At 37.7% G+C, this 20441-nt stretch overlaps 1 protein-coding gene across 2 annotated transcripts in view; it reads left to right on the top strand.

Moving 5' to 3' along the window:
* SLC13A1 (solute carrier family 13 member 1) overlaps window positions 1-20441 on the top strand; it is a 120908-nt gene that overhangs the window by 75781 nt on the left and 24686 nt on the right. For both annotated transcript variants that reach the window (XM_007531674.3, XM_016191927.2), the window contains exon 7: window positions 7205-7356. In XM_007531674.3, the coding sequence (XP_007531736.1) occupies window positions 7205-7356 (152 nt within the window). The remainder of the gene's footprint in view (window positions 1-7204; window positions 7357-20441) is intronic.

Raw genomic sequence — 20441 nt, 5'->3', positions numbered from 1 at the left:
AAGGAGGGGGAGTTTTCTGCCTCTGGGACAGAGCCTGCAGGCGAGGGGACATGGTCTATAAAGTCTCAAGGCAATTGGCTGAAGTTAGTCTTCGAGAAACACAGCAGCGTGTACCAGTAAGTCCGATGGAGGTGTCAGTCCAAAGTAGCTGACCACAGAAGAAAATGTCAGAGGATGAAACGCTGCACGTCTGTCTCAATGGGGAATGCCGGCCATCAGAATTCTGCTTTTCTGTAGAGAGTGATCTTTGGAGTCTGTGAATCTGTTTCTTCAGGACGTGCCAGGTCTCATCATTGGTTTCCGGGGGCGATGTCAGAGAACAGGATCTAAATGGATTTCCAGGAATTCCATTTGAGTAGATGTTTTTTCATGTGAAGACTTTGACAGCTGAAATTCACTTACTTGTCAAACAAAACTTGTAGTAGATTAGAAGTTTACTATAATTGATAACTCCATTATAATTGGAAGTCCTTTCTAGTATGATTTTAAGGTTGTTTAAACAGTTTAAACTCAATAAAATGTAGAAAGGTAAACAGAAGAACCACGGTTAAAAGCCTCAGGCATGAGAATAATTAACATAATCATTGCACTATCTGCCCCACCCATAACTCATACCGTTTTGAGGATTAAACATTTCAGATTTATGTCAAGACGTAAAAGAGAAATCAAAGGAGGGAAAAAACAATTTTTTGGATTGTTTCTGGATGTCTCTAGAAATCATGGCTGCATCCAGAATTTTTTTTAAGTCAATGTCAAACAAAAATTCAGTCATTCAAATCATTCTCTTATGAAACGCAACTTGAACCAGATTATAAAGATCTCACCATGTAGGATTAAGAGTTCCTGGAGGGCGTCCTAGCCCAAAAAGCTCCTCGAAATTTCATTTAGGGTGCTTTTGACTGTTCCTGCTGGATTGCTTCAGGCACCCATTTTTAAAAGTGTCTTCCCAACGAAGAAAGAATCTAATCAGGAGAGTAGAACTAACCACGTGTCTCCATACTTGGGAACTGCCAGGGTACTCGAGAATGTTCTTCAAATTAGAGTTGTCCTTCTCCATGGGAAACATGCGAGAAGAAGTCCAGAAAGTCCCAGGGGAAATCCCCATGCATGTCCCAAGGTCTACGATCACGGTCATAAAAAATGAAATTATGGCCTGGAGCGAAATGTAGTCCTTTTCCTCGGGAAACATGAGAGAGGGAATCCAGAAAGTCCAAGGAGAAATCTCCGTGCATCTCCCAAGCTCTATGATCTCAGTCATAAGAAACCAAAGTTTCCGGTGAGGGAACTGAAGTGTGGCCCAGAGTAAAATGTTCCAGAGACAGAGAAACTGTCTCATAATGAAACAGTAGAGGCTTTGGCAAACCTCTTCGTAAGTAAAAGAGAAGACCATAGTGCATAGGTAGGCAAAGTCTTCACTTATCTGGGAGTTGCGCAGGTCTGCCCCACGTTGGGCGCCATATGTTGTTTTCGACGGGTTATGTTGTTTTCTCGGGCTAGCTTCACGGGCGGGTAACAGACGACCAGGGACTCATAGTTGAGCTGTAGGCAGTATCTCTTTATTTATGCTGGACGCAGCACAATCTAATCCGAGCTGAGCTAAACTAAAGGTAAAGTACTCTAAAACTCACAATGCTGTCTTTATATATACTTCCCAAGTAGGGTAGAAACAGGATGTGACATAGAGAGGGTGGAGAGAAAAGTGACTGGTGAAAATCAGAGTGTGACAAAGAGGGGGCAGATTAGGCAAGAATCCTATCACTGAACCACAAATGCCCTGGAGGGAGGGTGGAACTTGTTAACAGTGGTTATGTAAATAAAATAGTGTTAAGCAGGGGAGATTTAAACCAAATAAAACAGAAGGGGTCTCATGCATACCAACAATCATTAAGTGCTTGTAACCTCTTTCCACTTTGTTTTGAAGTTGTTTTCTTCTCTTGCAAAAATCTCAAGGGAAAATATCACATACAAAAACACATACACAGCCAAATTCCTCCACCACTTATGAAGAAATATAGTCACTAGCAACAATATCTGTGAATGTATGCCCTCTCAGAGTCTTATTTCTGTCCCAATTGCTATCTCATACTTGTCTTGGGCTAAATACAAAATTATGCACATGTGTTTTAAAAAAAACAGTCTTGGGCAGATTAATCTAACGAAACTCCTTACCCTTCATTTTTGGAGTTTCTGCACCAATAACTGAGCTTGTTAGTGACCTATCTCAGTTCTGTTTCTCTGCCCACTGTCTACTAAAACTGATCTGGCACTCAGTCTTCACTGCTTAATATCATCTCTTCAGCTAGTTCAGCCCAGTAATCACATGCCCTGATAAACAGAGTTGGCAGTCAGCTGAGGTAAAGAACAAACACCTCATCACAGACCCCTGCAAGCATCAACCGGGCTTTGACCTAGCACGTTATGATTGGGCCCTCCTCAATCGCTATCTAACAGGCCATGGCCGGTGCGCCGCTATGTTCCATCGCTGGGGAGCCAGAGACGACCCGAACTGCCCCTGCGGCTACAGACAGACTATGACTCACATAGTCAATGACTGCCACCTCTCCAGATTCAAAGGAGGTCTCGAAACTTTACATCAGGCTCAACCTGACGCTGTTGACTGGCTACAGAAGAAGGGCAAACGCTAGAAGAATAGGGGAGTCAGGCGGTAGCTCAGTGGGTTAACAGCAGGTGGCGCGATAAAGATCCTAGTTCTAGCCTCAGCCTCCCCACCTGTAGGGGAGTTGCTTCATAGGTGGTGAGGCAGGCCTGCAGGTGTCTTTCTCTCCCCCTCCCTGTCTTCGTCTCCTCTCTCCATTTCTTTCTGTCCTCTCCAACAACAATGACATCAATAACAACAGCAGTAACTACAACAATTAAAAAGGGCAACAAAAGGGAATAAATATTTTAAAAAAAAGATGAGTAGAACTGACTCTACAGGTCTCACATGCTTACTCACTGATAAACACATGTGGTGTGCCCCATCCCACCTCCCAAATACCTCCACTTCATTCTTAATATGTATTGTGATATATTTGTTACAATTTACTATAGAATTTTAATTTACCTTAAATTTTTATGGTATTGCTAAATTGACTGTGGTATTTGCATAAGCATAAGCTGTTAAGTGTAACAATGCTGATGTATTTTAAAGCTCTTTAAGAAAACAGTATCCATGGGGGAGTCGGGCGGTAGCACAGCGGATTAACCGCACGTGGTGCAAAGCACAAGGACTGGCATAAGGAATCCAGTTCAAGCCCCTGGGTCCCCACCTGCAGAGGAGTTGCTTCACAAGTGGTGAAGCAGGAAAAAAAAAAACAGTATCCAGGGGCTGGCTGGAGGTACACCTGTTTCAGTGAACATGTTACAGTATGCAGGGAGTGGGGTTCAAGACCCTAGTCCCCACCTGCAGGTGGACAACTTCACGAGTGGTGAAGCAGTACTGCAGGTGTCTCTCTGTCTCTCTCCCTTTCTGTCTCTTCCTTCCTCTCAATTTCTGGCTGTCTCTAGACAATAAGTAAAGATAATTAAAAAATAAAAAAGAAAGGAAAAAAGTATTGAAAACCTATAACAGCAAAACACTATAAATGTATTCCTTTTTTTCCATTTTGAATTCAAAAGTTCATATATCTGTGCATGTTAATAGTTATATATACATGCATATTTCCAGGTATTTCTGTTTTTTAGTTCAGATGTGGCAGTAAAGGCTGTATATACCATCTTTAAGTTCTTATTCACATACACTTAATAATTAAATATTTAAATTATACACCGCTTTCCTGTTTGTATTTGAAGTTATTTCTGTAGTAAAATAGTTCCTATGTAAGCCCCAAATTTCACATCTCACTTTGTATGATCACATTAACTTCCAAAAATACTTTTTGCCATTTTATTCACATACAAATTATTTTTGAAATTTCGTATGACAATTTTTATCATGTGGTATACACATATTGCTTCCATGAAGGAAATAGTAGGCAAAGAGAAAAATCTGTAAATTAATTTATCTGCAGTGAAGGATAGATTCCTCTGAGTATTAACCTTTAAGTTAATTAGAAAATAAAAAGTAAATTATAATCTAATGCACCTGACCTTGCCCTACTAAATGCCATTCCCATCTTCATTATGTTTTTTTAGTGAATAGAAATCTTTTCCCATATCACGATTTCTCCAAAGGATCTCTCAGTATCAGTGTCACAGACAGAGTATTTATATGTGTGGAACAATGAAAAATTCTTCAGTTTGCATATTTCCTAAATACATGTAAATATTTTTTAAATATTTAGTTAATTTATTTTTATATAGAGCCAGATAAATTGAACTGGGAGGTGGAGGGAGAAGAAAGAAACATTTGCAGCACTATTTCACTATTTATGAAGTTTCCCATTATGCAGGTGTGGGCTGGGGACTTGAACCATAGTCAGTGAAACACAGTCAGTGTGCTCTACTGTGTATGCCAGGGTTAGACCTTTACTTTTTTTTTTTTAAATGGTTACAGTCTTTTAAAAGAAGCCCGAAATGGGCAATCAATGGCATACAAAAACACAAATAGAGGCTATTAAAGAAGCCCAAATCAGAGATAATGTTGGATTACACACCAAGGCAAATATGGAGAAAAACAAGCAGGATCCAGACTAACTTAGACAGGTAAAATTAACTAAATTTTTCACAATTAGGAAACTATTTTCAAGGAGGGCATGAAAGAGAATATAGTGTCTGATAGTGTGAGCTTTAAAGCAAGACTACACAGTTTCAATATCTGAGTCTGCCTGTTCCTGGCTCTATGACTTTGGGCAGGTTATGCTATATCTCTCTGTCTCAAATTTCCATGTGTTAAGTGGAAGAGTGACAATACTAACTTCACTGAGTTGTATGAATAGCATTCGTAAACTACTTGATTTTAACTTAGAACAGTGAATTCTTTATACTTTTAGTGTTTGTTATGATGCTGACAAATACTATCAGCTTATACCATCATGCAACACTTAAAAATGTTTTGATCAATGACATACCATAAATATAATAGTAGTTCAATGGACTATACTGTTTACTCTAGAAATATGGTAAGTTATACCATCTATGTTTGTGCAATCACATTCTAGGACATTCAAAATATAATTCACCTAATGATTCATTTCTCAGAACATAATCCAATCAATAAACAGCATATGATTGTAGGTTTTTGGAAGAAAAGTCAAGTTTGAGGAATAAATAATGTGCTTCTTATGAACATTTTGCTACTATAATTTTATTTAAGGCACTGACATGCTGAACAGGAAGTTGAATATATAGATCTAAAAGGAGTATGAGCTGAAGATAGAGTCTGGTGGTGTGTGCAATCTGTATTCATTAAATCAGTGAAGGGGTGTGTGGTGGAACAGTCAGTAGAATGCAAACATTACCAGATACAAGGACCTGGGTTCAAGTCCCTGTTCCTTGTCTGCAGAAAGAAGTTTTATCAGTTCTGGAGAAGGGCTGCAGGAATCTCTTTCCCCCTTTCTATTTCTATCTATAATAAAGTGGAAGAAGGGAGTCGAGCAGTAGTGCAGCGGGTTAAGCGCATGTGTCGTAAAGCGCAAGGACTGGCGTAAGGATCCTGGTTCGAGCACCTGGCTCCCCACCTGCAGGGGAGTCGCTTCACAGGCAGTGAAGCAGATCTGTAGGTGTTTGTCTTTCTCTCCCTTTCTCTGTCTTCCCCTCCTCTCTTCATTTCTCTCTGTCCTATCCAACATCAACGACATCAACAATAAAAAACAACAAGGGCAACAAAAGGGAATAAATAAATAAATACTACTCAGCTGTAAAAAATGGTGACTTCACCATTTTCAGCCGATCTTGGATGGACCTTGAAAAAATCATGTTGAGTAAAATAAGTCAGAAACTGAAGGATGAATATGGGATGATCTCACTCTCAGGCCGAAGTTGAAAAACAAGATTAGAAAAGAAAACACAAGTCGAACCTGAAATGGAATTGGAGTATTACACCAAAGTAAAAGACTCTGGGGTGGGTGGTTGGGTGGGGAGAATACAGGTCCATGAAAGATGATGAATGACATAGTGGGGGTTGTATTGTTAAATGGGAATCTGGGGAATGAAAAAAAAAAGATTGGGAGTTATAGACATTTGTTGTTTTTTGGGGAAGAATCTGTTGTGTTAGCTCTTACTCCATGGCCACGGCTCCTGAAAAAAAAAAGAGAGAGAGAAAAGAAAAATACAGAAATGTGTACGTGCTCACCTTCCCCCACAGCAATGATTCTAATGAAGACAGCAAGTAAATTGCTTTTCCTCCACTCTACTTCTTGAATTTCATCTTCACCTGCTGAACAGTGAAAAACAATATACTACATGAGACTCAGAGCAGCTACAGAACTTTGCCTGAAAGAGGATTATGGCCCTTGAGGGCAGATCCCACTCTTTGGTCCTGGGACAGTGAGTGCTCAAGGCCTGATGATGGCCACAGGAATGGTCCCAGATTGACACTCAGAACCATGGAGCCGAGCAGAAGGGGAAACTCTGACACACCACTTCCTTCCTTCTAGAAGGGCCTCTCCATGAGAAAGGTGGGCAGAGCGGAGCAGGAGGAAAAGTGTGAGAGTATGAGAGACAATAATCTCTTAAATGTGGCTCTGGAGAGTGTGCACTCTTTTGAGTACATGCTTTACCATGTGCAAGGACCCTATGTTCAAGACCCTGGTCCCCCACCTACAGGGGAAAAGCTTTACAAATGGTGAAGCAGTGTTGCAGTTCTCTCTCCTTCTCTCTCCCTATCTATCTCTCCCACCCCCCTCTCATTTTTTCTCTGTCCTATAAAATATAAGAACTGTAAAATAAAGCACTAAAACACTAAAAAAAAAAAAAGAGGGAGAAATGAAGGAAGAGAAAGTTAAGAAACAAAGAAAATCAACCATGGGAGCATAGAATCATCATACAGACACCAAGCCTCAGAAATAATGCTGGTGAAAATAAAACAAAAAAGAAAGGAAAAAAGATACATCTATGAAAGTATATGACAACTTTAAAGAAGAAATAGTTCTATGAGAAAGGACGAGGGTCTATGACTAAGTGTTAAGATGTACCATTTGTAAGAGTTTCAACATATAAACTTGTGAGAAGGGTAGAAATTTTAGTCTGTAACAAATGTCAATGCTTTTTGTGACTGTAAATAGAACTACCCTTAATTCTCCGTGTTATGTTTCTTGTTGAATAGAATTCAGGCACAGGAAGCAAATATCGTACAAAGAAAGACCACATGATGTGTAAGCTGATATGCTTGTCCATTGCTTACTCTTCCACCATTGGTGGGTTGACCACCATCACTGGTACCTCCACCAACTTGATCTTCGCTGAGCACTTCAATATGTAAGTAAAATTATTTGACCAGTGATTGAATAAATTGGCAGATAGCTTTTGTGAATTATTCTTATTTGAATCAATTAACCCAAAGACATATCAATAGGTAATATCTTGAGTTAATTCACCTTTGCTCCCCATCAGAGTGGCACTGTGTCTAGAGTCCCTCCTCTAAATGAGAGTAAAACATGTAGGATATAGAAATTAATAGGTGCCAGGGTGAGGGGGAGAATACAGGTCCAAAAAGGATAATAAAGGACCTAGTGGGGGTTGTATTGTTATATGGGAAACCGACAAATGTTATGCATGTATAAACTATTGTATTTACTGTTGAATGTAAAACATTAATTCCTCAATAAATAAATTTAAAAAACAAAACAAACAACAACAACAAAAAAGAAATTAATAGGTGCCTACAAATTCCCCAGGTCAGCTTATAAGAAATAACTTTTAGCATATCAAACAACCCAAAAAAGAAATGCATTTTTCACTGCAAATAACACTACACATGGTAGTCAGTGAAAAGTGTTATTTGCTTGGTACAATATGTGCAAGATTTGGAGAATGGTATTTGAAATGAAATAATGAAGAATGAGCAATGAGCAGTGATGCTAATTATGAAAGACTTAACTCTGAAACTCAAAAATATTTGAAGGATCAGACAATCACAAGAAGTGGCAGTAATAAAATATTCTAAGAACATACATATGGCCAAAAATATACATATGTAAGTTTGGGACCATAATTCAACACATAAATGGGGAATCTGTAAATACAGTGGAAACATTTGGGTAAAAAATTCCACAATTTTCAGTTATTTGCTTCATTGCTCTGAACAATTATAAAGTGCACTACTATCATCAGACACATATTTGTAATAACTAGTCATAATTCATATGGTGATTATTATAACTAAATGAGCTAATCATTTCAAACAATATTTTTTAATTCTATACTTTCATGTAAAAACTCAGACTCCACTGTCAAGGTCTATTTTCAAGCAGTGCTAAGACTGATAATTTTCAGAGTTTTAAGAAGATAGACAGTGATGAGGATGATTTGGAATAGTATTTCTGAGTTTTTACATACATTCACATAAAATTACTTCATATAAAAAATTACATCATCAGGGAGCTGGGTGGTGGCACAGCGGGTTAAGTGCACGTGGCACAAGTGTAAGGGCCAGCATAAGGATCCAGGTTCAAGCCCCAGCTCCCCACCTTCAGGGGGTTCACTTCACAGGTGGTGAAGCAGGTCTGCAGATGTCTATCTTTCTCTCCCTCCCCTCTAGCTTCCCCTCCTTTCTCAATTTCTCTCTGTCCTATCCAACAACAGCAACAATAAACAACAAGGGGAAAAAGAAAAAATTACATCATCAGAAAGAAATTCACAGACTCTATATGTTTAAAATATGTATTATTAGTGTTTTATCAAAATGCTATGTGTTCATGTTTTTTTGAAAATATTCAAAACAAAAAGTCATTCTAGAAATAATGACATATACAAAGAAGATATTGATATAGTAGCTTAAGTACAGTTGAACACAGACTTCCATCTATACTTAATTTTTTTTTCACTGACTACACCCATCATGCATAATCCAATGACTGACTTAGAAAGAACTACTGAAAGACATAGCTTTATAAGTGGGAGACTTCTGAGTGCTATGTTCTCAGAATCAACAGTATTTCTGAAAGCATCCTTTTCTGAAAACTAGAATTCTTCCTTATCCCATAAGCTGCCAAGGAAAGTGATTCACATCTTGTTATGTCTGTAATTTTTTTTTCTTAATTCTAGGCAAATATCTGTTGCTTCATCCTTATTGGTATACATATAGCTAATAAGAAACACATATTCTATTGGTATAGAATAGCTAATTTCCACCACTCTCTTGAAATAACTTGATATCTTCCAAGTAATCCATATCAAGTTTGCCTTTGGTCTTAGATTCTTACAGAATGGATCAGTCAAATTTTATTTCTTTCATTTAACTACACCCGACTCACTGAATGCATTAATCCATTTACAGTGACAGACTGAGAACACTGTATGACTTTGAGCAAAATGTTTCAGTGACTATTTTCCCTAATTGTCTAATCTTCTAATTCTCCTAATCATGGGAATTTAGCCAAAATGTTCTTTAAATTTAGAAAATGCTTAAAATATGCTTTTAAAATTGGTGGTGCCGTCTCTTCAAAATACTGCTTTAGCATTAGGAATTATATGTATCCAAACTGGTTTAAAAATTCAAAATTTCTCTTTTGATAGGAAATAGACGGAAAAACATTGTTTAAAAATATTACTAATATTGCTAAAAAAAAACAAGCTAGATACTTAATAAAAATGTTCTTATAAGTTGACCCTAAAAACATCCCAAAGTAAAAATTAAATGAAATGCATTTGATTTTAATGTAAAATAAGCATACCAGAAAAATAAATGCTTATTTTCTATATGTTCCTAGCTAAGAGAGATTTCTTTTTATTTCAGAATATACTACAGTAATGCAACCATTTCCCCTTGACACATCTTGTCGCATTATCAATGATCATTTTGTACAATTACACTCTAAGTCTTGTACAGGTCCAAGGGGTACATGAGAGTCAAAGATTTCTTGTTATTGATATTTAGAGAAATGTACAATTTTATAAATAAACAGTAGAAGGAATCATTTGAATATCACATTTTACTTTATTTGCCACATCTTTAATTTAGATATACCATATATGTATATAATAGCTTTTATACTCTTTCTATACAAAGCAAATAAGAAAACTGAAATTTTAGTTTAAAGAAAGTTTAAATGTATTCAGTACAAATACAAACAAAACTTTATTCATTCACTCAATCAAAGCATACTATAGTAAACTGGTAATGTGTAAGGTATTGTGGAAAATAAAATAGTAATAACAACAACAAAAGCAGGAGGAAGAGCAAGAGCAGGAGGAGAAGGAGAAAATGAAAACATTAACATATATAAAATAAAAACATTTGTTTTCTGACATATATAGGGAAAGTGAAAGGGACATATAGAGAACTTTTGCTGGGTAATCTACATACATCAAAGTATACAGAACCACTATGTTCTTGATTGCTTCATGGATGATGTATAGTGGTGACTAAAAGCATAGATACCAGGATTAAAATATATACCAACAACTACCAGCCCTTCCATCTACACACTAGATATATTCATGCCTTTAAACTTGTAATAAAGCTAGAAAAATGAGGACAATAATTAAATAGTTTTATCATATAGAGTAAGAAAGAAAGACCAATACCGAATGATCTCACTTATAGATAGAATTTGTGAATAAAGAACAGAGGTGCCTGGGGGCAGGCTGTAGTGTAGCTGGTTAAGCACACATGTCAAAGTGCAAGGGTCAGTGTAATGATCCCAGTTGGAGCCCCCAGCTCTCCACCTTCAGGGGAGCCACTTCCCAAGTGGTGAAGCAGGTTTGCAGGTGTCTATCTTTCTCTCCTCCTCTCGGTCTTCCCCTCCTCTCTCAATTTCTCTCTGTCATATCCAACAACAATAACAACTACAACAAGGGTACAAAATGGAAAAAATGGCCTCCAGGAACAATGGGTTCCTAGTGCAGGCACCTAGCTCCAGCGATAACTTTGGAGGCAAAAAAACAAACAAACAAAAACCAGAGGTGGCCAGGTAGTGGTACACCTGGTTAAGCACACATGTTACCATATGCAAGAACTCAAACTCAAGCCCCAGGTCCTCACCTGCAGGGGGGGAAGCTTCCAGAGTGTTGATGCAAATACTGCAGATGTCTAGATCTCTCTCACTCTCCCTCCCCCCTCCCTCCTCCCATCCTCTTAATTTCTTTCTGTCCTAACAAGAAAAGAAAAAAATATATAGGAAAAACTGGTCAATAGGAGTGGTGGTTTAATAAAACGAGAATAAACAACAGTAAGGGAAAACAGTGTGAAACTTGGACTGGGTGTGGCATATTGCACCAAAGCAAAGGACTCTGGGGCAGAAAGGAATGGAACAGAATGAAGGGATATGTCAGTCAAAGTTCAGGGCGCCATTATGCCGGGCTAGCTTCGTGGGCGGGAGACAGAGACTGCCAGAAACTCATGGCTCATCGGAGAAGCAGTATTTCTTTACTCACGAGCTAACAGTTCAAAAAACTAATATAATTTAATCACAACCCAATTCTGTCCTGCCTCTCTCTCCTCCAGCAGAAGAGTCAGGACCCAAGGAAGTACCTGCACGTTAGGGGGCGGGGAGAAGGAAGAAATGCAAACTAGCAAGGACTAAACCAAAATCTCTCGGAGACAGGGGGAGTGAGACCAAACCAATGTAACAGAATGACCATGTAAATAGACCACAACGTTAAGCAATGTAACAGAAGGGATCCCAGAAGCAGAACTAGAAGCATACCAACAGGGATATTGAGATCCTATTGTGTCTCTTAAACAAGGAGAGATAAGTGCCTGTGTGCTAAGGACTCTACAGTAAACCATTAACTCCCCAATAAAATTAAAAATAATTATTTAATGTATTTTGCTAAATGGCTTATGAGGGGGCATGAATTCAAGAATTCCCCAGAGAAAATAGGACTGTTTTTGCTGGAAGGGACTTGGGGATGCCTAAAGACTAGATCTCTATCTCCCAAAGTATGATCCCTATGCTACTATTGCCATAAAAATAAAAGGGTTATTGTTATTTTGTAAATACATAAATAAAATAACTGCCTCTCATAACACTGTTATAGTTGTACAAATAGGAATTGTGCAAAGCGCCTGGCACAGGAGCTGGGTGGTGGCACACTTGATTGGGCACAAATGTCACAATGCACAAGGACCCAGGTTCCAGCCCCTAGTCCCCACCTGCTAGGGGAAAGCTTTGAGAGTGATGAAGCTGTGTTGCAGGTATCTCTCTGTTTTTCTCCATTCTTTAACACCCCCTTCCCTCTCAATTTCTAGTTGTCTCTATTCAGTAAATACATACAGATAATAAAAAAATTTTAAGTACCTAGCACAGAGCATATGCTCAATAATGTTATTATCAGAGTTGAGAAAGCTGAACAGAGAACAAACCAAGAGCAGTTCAACCACCCAAAGGCAATATCCCTAAGAATTCTGCCTCTGTAGAAGAAAACAAACATGATAGACACATCCCAGAGAAGGACTATTGTGATCTGCAGCATCAAAGGATCACTAGAGAAAATCTGTCCATACATAAATAACATGTGTTATTTTTTAAATGGCATATTTATGAAAGAAAGGAGTGCAATTTATAAAATCATAAAATGAATAGGCTGTAACAGAATTTTGAAGGGGTGTAATAGTCTGCTAATGTTTTACACAGTTTAGAATAACAGTGTGCAAATTGAATGGCATTCTGAGAATCTATTACAAATAGGCCAGGGAAAAAATTGTGAGGGAAGGGTAGACCTAGACTGGTTTTAAATTAAAAGATTTAGACTCATGAAACCATATTGTCACTCAAAAGTTGGTGGGTAATTCGGTATGAGAATTTAAGTTTCAAGGAGGTGTTAGGTCAACAGTAGAAATTTTTCTTAATATGACTGTTTAGAAAGTGATGCCATGAATTTCTAGAACAGACACAGCAAGTTCACTAGAGAAATGAACAAATTTTGTTGTGAGTATATTGAAATGGTCTGCAAGAGGCCTATCCATAGAAGATTTTCAGGAGTAGTTTTCAAATTGTTCAAATCAATTATGTACTTGGGAATATATATATATATATATATATATATATATATATAATTTTCTGATTGTATAAATGGCCACAAAAGAAGATACTTTTATTTTGTATAAACTCTTAGGGAAAAAGCCAAAATACGTGTTTTTCAAAACCAAAGGGTATTATTTTAATTTTATTTTAATTTAATGAAACAGTTGTTTGTTCAGAGGTACAATGTCATATATCTCCAAAATATGTGCTAACACAATCATGCACCAGAAAAATGTTATTTCCCTCCATCATAGGGCACAGTGCTTCACTTGTAAACCTCTCACTCTTCCTCATCATGTCCCCAGATCTGCTGGTGCAGAGGAAAATATATACTAATGCTTTAGCCTATCTTTTTTTCTCATTTTGTTTCTTAAATTTCACATGTGAATGAAATCACTTTGCATTTGTCTTTCCCCGCTTAGCATAATCTCCTTCAGCTCCACCCATGTTTTAGCAAAAGTCAAGATGTCATCATTTCTTTTTTTGCTTTTTTTTTTTTTTTTTTTTTTATTTAAATTTTTAATTTAAGAAAGGATTAGTGAACAAAAGCATAAGGTAGGAGGGGTACAACTCCACACAATTCCCACCACCCAATCCCCATAACCCACCCTCTCCCATGATAGCCTTCCCATTCTCTAGCCCTCTGGGAGCATGGACCCAGGGTCATTGAGGGTTGCAGAAGGTAGAGGGTCTGGCTTCTGTAATTGCTTCCCCGCTGAACATGGGCGTTGACTGGTCGGTCCATACTCCCAGTCTGCCTCTCTCTTTCCCTAGTAAGGTGTGTCTCTGGGGAAGCTGAGCTCCAGGACACATTGGTGGGGTCTTCAATCCAGGGAAGCCTAGCCAGCATCCTGGTGGCATCTGGAACCTGGTGATTGAAAAGAGAGTTAACATACAAAGCCAAACAATTTGTTGAGCAAACATGTATCCCAAGATTGGAATAGTGGAGAGGAAGTGTTGGGGAGGTACTCACTGCAAACTCTAGTGTAATCCTGCTTTCAGGTATATATTTTGCAGTAGTTTATGGATACGTGTGCGCATATGCTCTCTCTCACAGAAACTGGTGTATGTCTAGGTTATGGGACTTTGTTAGAAAGTGAACTACCTGAGATGAAATTAGAGTGTACTATAAAAGGAAAGGTCTCACCCGAGTAATGAAGCTGAAGGGTTGTTATTCCACACGTGAAGTCTCTGGATACACTCTGAGGTGAAGCATGTTGAGATGGCAATCGTTGCTTTGGTTCTTTTTTTGCTTTTTTTTTTTATTATCTTTATTTATTGGATAGAAACAGCCAGAAATTGATAGGGAAGGTGGAGAGCGAGAGAGACACCTACAGCCCTGCTTTACCACTTGCAAAGCTTTCTCCCTGCAGGTGGGGGCCAGAGGCTCAAACCCGGGTCCTTTCATACTGTAATGCCACTCAACCAGGTGTGCCACCACCTGGCCCCAATGTCATCATTTCTTACAACTGAGTAATATTGGTTATGTCTTTGTCTTCCTTATTTGCTTCTCTGACACTGAACACTAGGCCTGTTTCTAAATCTTGGCTACATACAGCACTGCAATGAACATTCTGTGCACCTATCTCTTTGAATAAGTGTTCTTATGCCAGATCACATGGAATGTCTATTTTTAATATACTCAGGATTTTCTATAACATTTTCAATGATGAATGAGTCAGAATTATGTGATGTAAAAGAAGGCCAAGGTAGAATAATATCTGTGGACAGTATTTCAGTTCTCAGCAGTGCCCATCAAGATGGAAGGTGGTGTGAAATATCATAGGTGAAGAGCAAGACAAGACCGGAATTAGAGAAGCAGGAAGTGAAGTGTAGTGAGGAGAGGAGAGGCAGATGGTTTGAGATTCTTCCAACTTTGACAGAGATAAAAATAACATACCTAATACGAGCAAACTTTTTTTTCAAATAATTTTATTGGAAGGAGGTTAATCATTAGATTTATAGTACAGTCATTGATACATGGGTATAATCTCTTTTCCCCCTGTGATAATATGTCTGCAAATCACTTTCACTCCCAATTTAGGTTATTTCCTACTACCATGCACTGGGACCCCAGTGTTCCTCTTATTCTCTTCCATTCTCTTCTCTTCCAGAGTCATGTGTTTCAGTATTTGCTTTTTGCTGCTGAGTTTAGTGAGCTAATTATATATTTTAGTAACTAGGACTTTACTTTGAAATATGACACATAAAGATCTTGCATTCTGTAGGGTATTTTTCTGTTTTGCTGATGACTTTATTTGCTGTGCAGAAGCTTTTCAGTTTGGTGTAGTCCCATTGGTTTGTTTTTGTTATTTTCATCTGTTAGAAATGGAGTCTTTGAAAATGTTTCTAAAGCAGACCTCAATAAATGTTCTTTTAATATTTCCTACTATGTACTTGATGATTTGTGATCTAACGTCCATGTTTTTGATCCATATAAAGTTGATTTTCATACATGGTCACATGTGGTGATACAGTTCAGTTTATCTGCATAGCTCAGCCCAGTTTTCTTGCCACCAGTTCTTGAAGAGACTGTTATTTTTCTACTTATGTTTTGAGGCTCCTGTAAAAAAGTAGGGGTCTGGGGGCCAGGTGGTGGCAGGCCTGGCTAAGTGCAAGCATTTTAGGGTACAAGGACTTGGGTTCAAGTCCCTGGACGCCACCTGCAGGGGGAAAGCTTCACAAGTAGTGAAGTAGAGCTGCAGGTGTCTTTCCCTCTTTCCCTCACTATCGCCCTCCTTTCTCAATTTCTCTCTGTCTCTATCTAATATGAATAATAAATAAAATTTAAAAAATAGTGGTCTGTAGTTTTAGGATCTTCTTTCTGGACTTTCTATTCCACTACTCTGTGTGTCTATTTCCAGCACCAGACTGTTTTGATTACAACAGTCCTGTAGTGTAATTTTAGGTCAGGAAGTATGATGCAAATCTAAGTATGTGAGTAGTGAGAATAACCCAGACCCTTATTGAATTGATATATTGATATTGATATACAGTTTGGTGAGAGGGAGAAAGAGAGAGAGAGAGAGAGAGAGAGGGAGAGAGAGAGAAGAGAGAGAGAGAGAGAGAGAGAGAGAGAGAGAGGATTCTTAATGACCAAAATCCATGGCAAAGTCATTCATTCCCATAGCTATATTCTTTCTTGTGAGACAATTTGTGTGTATTTCATTAGTATGAAAGTAATTCATCAATTCATCCAGTGACAATACACTTTTCCTGTATTTCATCTCTGATATGCATATATGGTTTTGGTCAAAGTACATACATTACATGGTAGTTAATAACCAGGGTTATTAATTATCACTGGGATTTGACAGTTATTTTCTTCTCCTCCTCCTCCTCTCCTTCCTCCTTCTTCTCCTCCTTTTTACTTTATAGGACAGAGATAAATTGAGAAGTGGTGGGGAAGACATAGAGGGAAAGAAAGACACCGGTCATCATGAAGATTCTCCCTTTTGTAGATGAGGATCAGGGAGCTTGAACCCAGGTCCTTGAATTTCATAATGCATGCATTTACCCTGTTTTACTACCAACCACATCCTGTAAAGTCATTTCTGTAGTTTTTCTAAAATGACTTTCAAATATGTCATGTATTCTAACTTGCTAATATTTCATGATATATATGTACTTTATGTTTCTCTCTGAGAGATGGTGTTCAGACACTAAACTTGAATGACAAAAAGTTGGGTTTTAAAACTCTCTCTGCATTAGAAATTCAGTTTAACTGAACAACCTGTGACATTAAGAAATTCTCTTAACTTTCTCAGTCTATGTCTTCCCGATTAACATAGAAATAAAATCCTGTTTATGATGGATTTTTTTTTAGAATTAAATATGCTTTTCCTGTACCTCTGTTTGACTTCTAAAACTTATAATGCCCCTAAGTCCACAGGTCCCTCTTATCTCCAGTTGTTTCCCAAATTTATCAATCACACTTACTTCCATGGTCTATATTGATACTACTACTAATGTATTGGTAATTACCAGTTCTATATCTCTAACATGCTCTCTCCTGTCAAGTCTAGACTCATTTATCTAGTGTATATTCAGCATGGTCACAAGGAGAACTATGAGGCATCGCATTAACATGACCCCAATAGCATTCTTGATCCATTATTTCTTTACTTTTCTGACAATGTGTTCTTCCTGCAGACTTCATTTCAATAAATGGTACCTTTATGCTACTTAACAAATTTTATCTAAATACATTAAAAATTACTTACCTTCTCCCATTTTCACTGCTACCGATCTAAACTAAAATCTACTATGTCATATTTCTCTGCAAAAGAAGTCCTTCAAATAACCTATTATTTATTTTCTGTCTTGTTATAAATTACCTGCAAATTAGCAACTTCAATCAACACAGTTTTATTATCCAATGCTTCATCTGTGTCAGGAGTCTAAACACAGGTTATTCCTTTGCGTAGAATCTCACCAGACTGATGTCAAGATATCATTTGGACTTGTATTCTCCACAGAAGCTTATTCTGGTTATTGATCAAATTATGACTATGATTGGATAAGGGATATGTCCTCTTTCTTTAACACTGTTGGCATTGATCACTTTAGTCTTTTAAAGCTACCACATGATATTTGATACACAGTCCCATCCTTTAGCAATATGGAAGCTGACTTCTAGAGATAAGTGGGGAAAACTGCTTAAAGGCTTAATGGATTGAGTCAGGTTGATCCAATATTATCTCACTTTAATAACTCAAAATCTATCAACAAAGAACTTGATGATCACAACAAAATCATTTTACCTTTGCCACAAAAAAATTACACAATTCAAATCTCATCATATATGCAAATTTTATGAGTATAGAAAAGGAGAGGATTATACATAGAATGTACACTAGAGGCAAAAATCTTTGAAAATCATCATGGAAATATACAACTTGGCTTTCACTCTAGTTACGGCCTTCACATAAGAATACAATTAATCCAGCTAGTCTTGTACAACATAAATTTACATAGCTTTTAAATGAGAGTATAACTTCCTTACTTACCATGTTCCAATTACTTCTGATTGCATGTATATTAAAATTCCTTCTGAATGTTTAAAAGGTTATGTCTGATTTGACACCTACTAACTATTCTTGTATTTATTTCATGTTGCTAACTACAGACTTAAGTCACTACTTATAGTCACACTGAGTTTTTATTTTACCCTCAAACATTCCAAGCTCATTGCTACATCAAGATTTTTGTATTTTACATTTTCTCTGTATGGAATGCTGTTTTCTTTTTTTTTTTTTTAAGATTTTATTTATTTGTTAATGAGAAATGTAGGAGGAGAGAGAAATAACTGGACATCACTGGCACATGTGCTGCGGGGGCTCAAACTCAGGACCTCATGCTTGAGATTCCAAAGACCTATCACTGTGCCACCTCCTGGACCAGTGGAATGCTGTTTTCTAGTCATTTACATCATCATTTACATCTTGAAATTTAGATCTTATCTGAAGTAGTATCCTCCTTAGCATTCTTTGTAAAATGTCTCCTTCCTTTAATAATACATCTTATCACATTACTCATCATATGGTTACCTATTTATTGACTGTATTTCCTAACCTAAATGTCAACTATATGAGACCCTAGCCTACACCACCTAATTTACCACTATACCCCCAGTAGCTAGACTACTACCTGGGACATATCCAAAAACATTGTTAGGTGAAAGAAAAATAATTCTATGAGAATTAAATGTACCTAACACTGTTTGTGTTGGAAGAAATGTGCTGTTGCTTTAGGCAGATATTTTCAGTTACCTCATTTATAGGCTTTGTAGAAGTGGTAAAAGGACTTTTATTGTGATTATAGCTCCTCAGATTATACCACTCATTCCATTATCACTCAATATTTATTGCAGGTTTAGCTATTATGTTGCCTGGTTATCTATATGTTGAATTACTATTCAGTAAATAAGGAGGACAATGCAGTCTAATCTGCAGGCAATGATAAGAAAGAATTTAAAATAAAATGAGGTTTGGAGCATTCTTCTTAACCTAATCCAAATAGCATTTCTAAATGTCTTTAGTTTTCACAGAAAATGTAGGTCCTCAACCTTCAATCCAAGCTTAATTAATTGATAGTAAATAAGCTTACTTCTTTTTCTCTTCACTTAATTTTCTAAATGAAGAAAAATAACCACGCTACCACCCGGCCCCCTACATTCCTGAGTTTCTACTGAGAGTTGCTTGCTTAAAGAAAAGGTTATGGGGGCTGGATGGTAGCACAGCAAGTTAAGCACACATGGCACAGAGGACAAGGACTGGCATTAAGGATGCTGGTTCGAGCCCCAGCTCCCCACCTGCAGGGCGGTTTCTTCACAGTGAAACAGATCTTCAAGTGTCTTTCTCCCCCCCCCCCCATCTTCCACTCCTCTCTTGATTACTCCCCTTTCTATCCAACAATAATGATAGCAATAAGAACAACAATAATGAAATAAAGGAAACAAAAGGGAAAAAATAGCCTCCAGGAGCAGTGGATTCTTAGTGCAGGCACCGATCCCCAAAAATAACACTGTAGGCAAACAAAAAAAAAAGAGAGAGAGAGAGAGAAAGAAACTCAGGAACAAAAAAAAGTATGTTTCCGTTCATCAACTCTATAAATTTCCTAGCATTTCTTATATATCATTTGTCACTTTCTAATTCCTTAATTATACAAACTAATCCTTGGAGTTCTTATACACATATGAAAAATTGCCGGGCTAGCTTCGAGGGTGGGAGAGAGACGACCAGGAACTCATGGCTGAGCAGAACGCAATCCAATGTTTATTGATAAGAAAAGAATATGCATTTATAATTTCCAGGAAGGAAGTATCAGGGTAGAAAAAAGGAAGTGACTAGAAGAGGGGGTGGAGTAGAAAAAGAGCAGGAACCAGTGGGGATTAAACCCAGTGGGGATTAAACCAATGCCCTGCAGGCAGGGTGGGTCTCAGACAAAACAATAATTATGTAAATAGACCACAACATCAAGCAATGCAGCAGACCTGGCATAATGAACAACAAAAAAATCATCCTTAAAATCCTAATGATGGGAGTCCTGTGGTAGTGTAGTGGATTAAGTGCACGTGGTGAAAAGCGCAAGGACAGGTGACGTAAGAATCCAGGTTAGAGCCTCTGGCTCCCCACAGGCGGTGAAGCAGGTCTACAGGTGTCTGTCTTTCTCTCTCCCTCTGTCTTCCCCTCCTCTCTCCATTTCTCTCTGTCCTGTCCAATAATGACAACGACATCAGTAACTACAACAATAAAACAAGGGCAACAAAAGGGAACAAACAAATATTTTTAAAAAAAATCCTAATGCCAACTTTGGGACCCAGTGAATTGGTAACTTTTTAATAACTAAAAAAATTATAGAAACCATTAAAAA

This window comes from Erinaceus europaeus, chromosome 8, assembly GCF_950295315.1.
Source record: "Erinaceus europaeus chromosome 8, mEriEur2.1, whole genome shotgun sequence".
Lineage (NCBI taxonomy): Eukaryota > Metazoa > Chordata > Mammalia > Eulipotyphla > Erinaceidae > Erinaceus > Erinaceus europaeus.
This window is presented reverse-complemented; position numbering and strand designations above follow the sequence as displayed.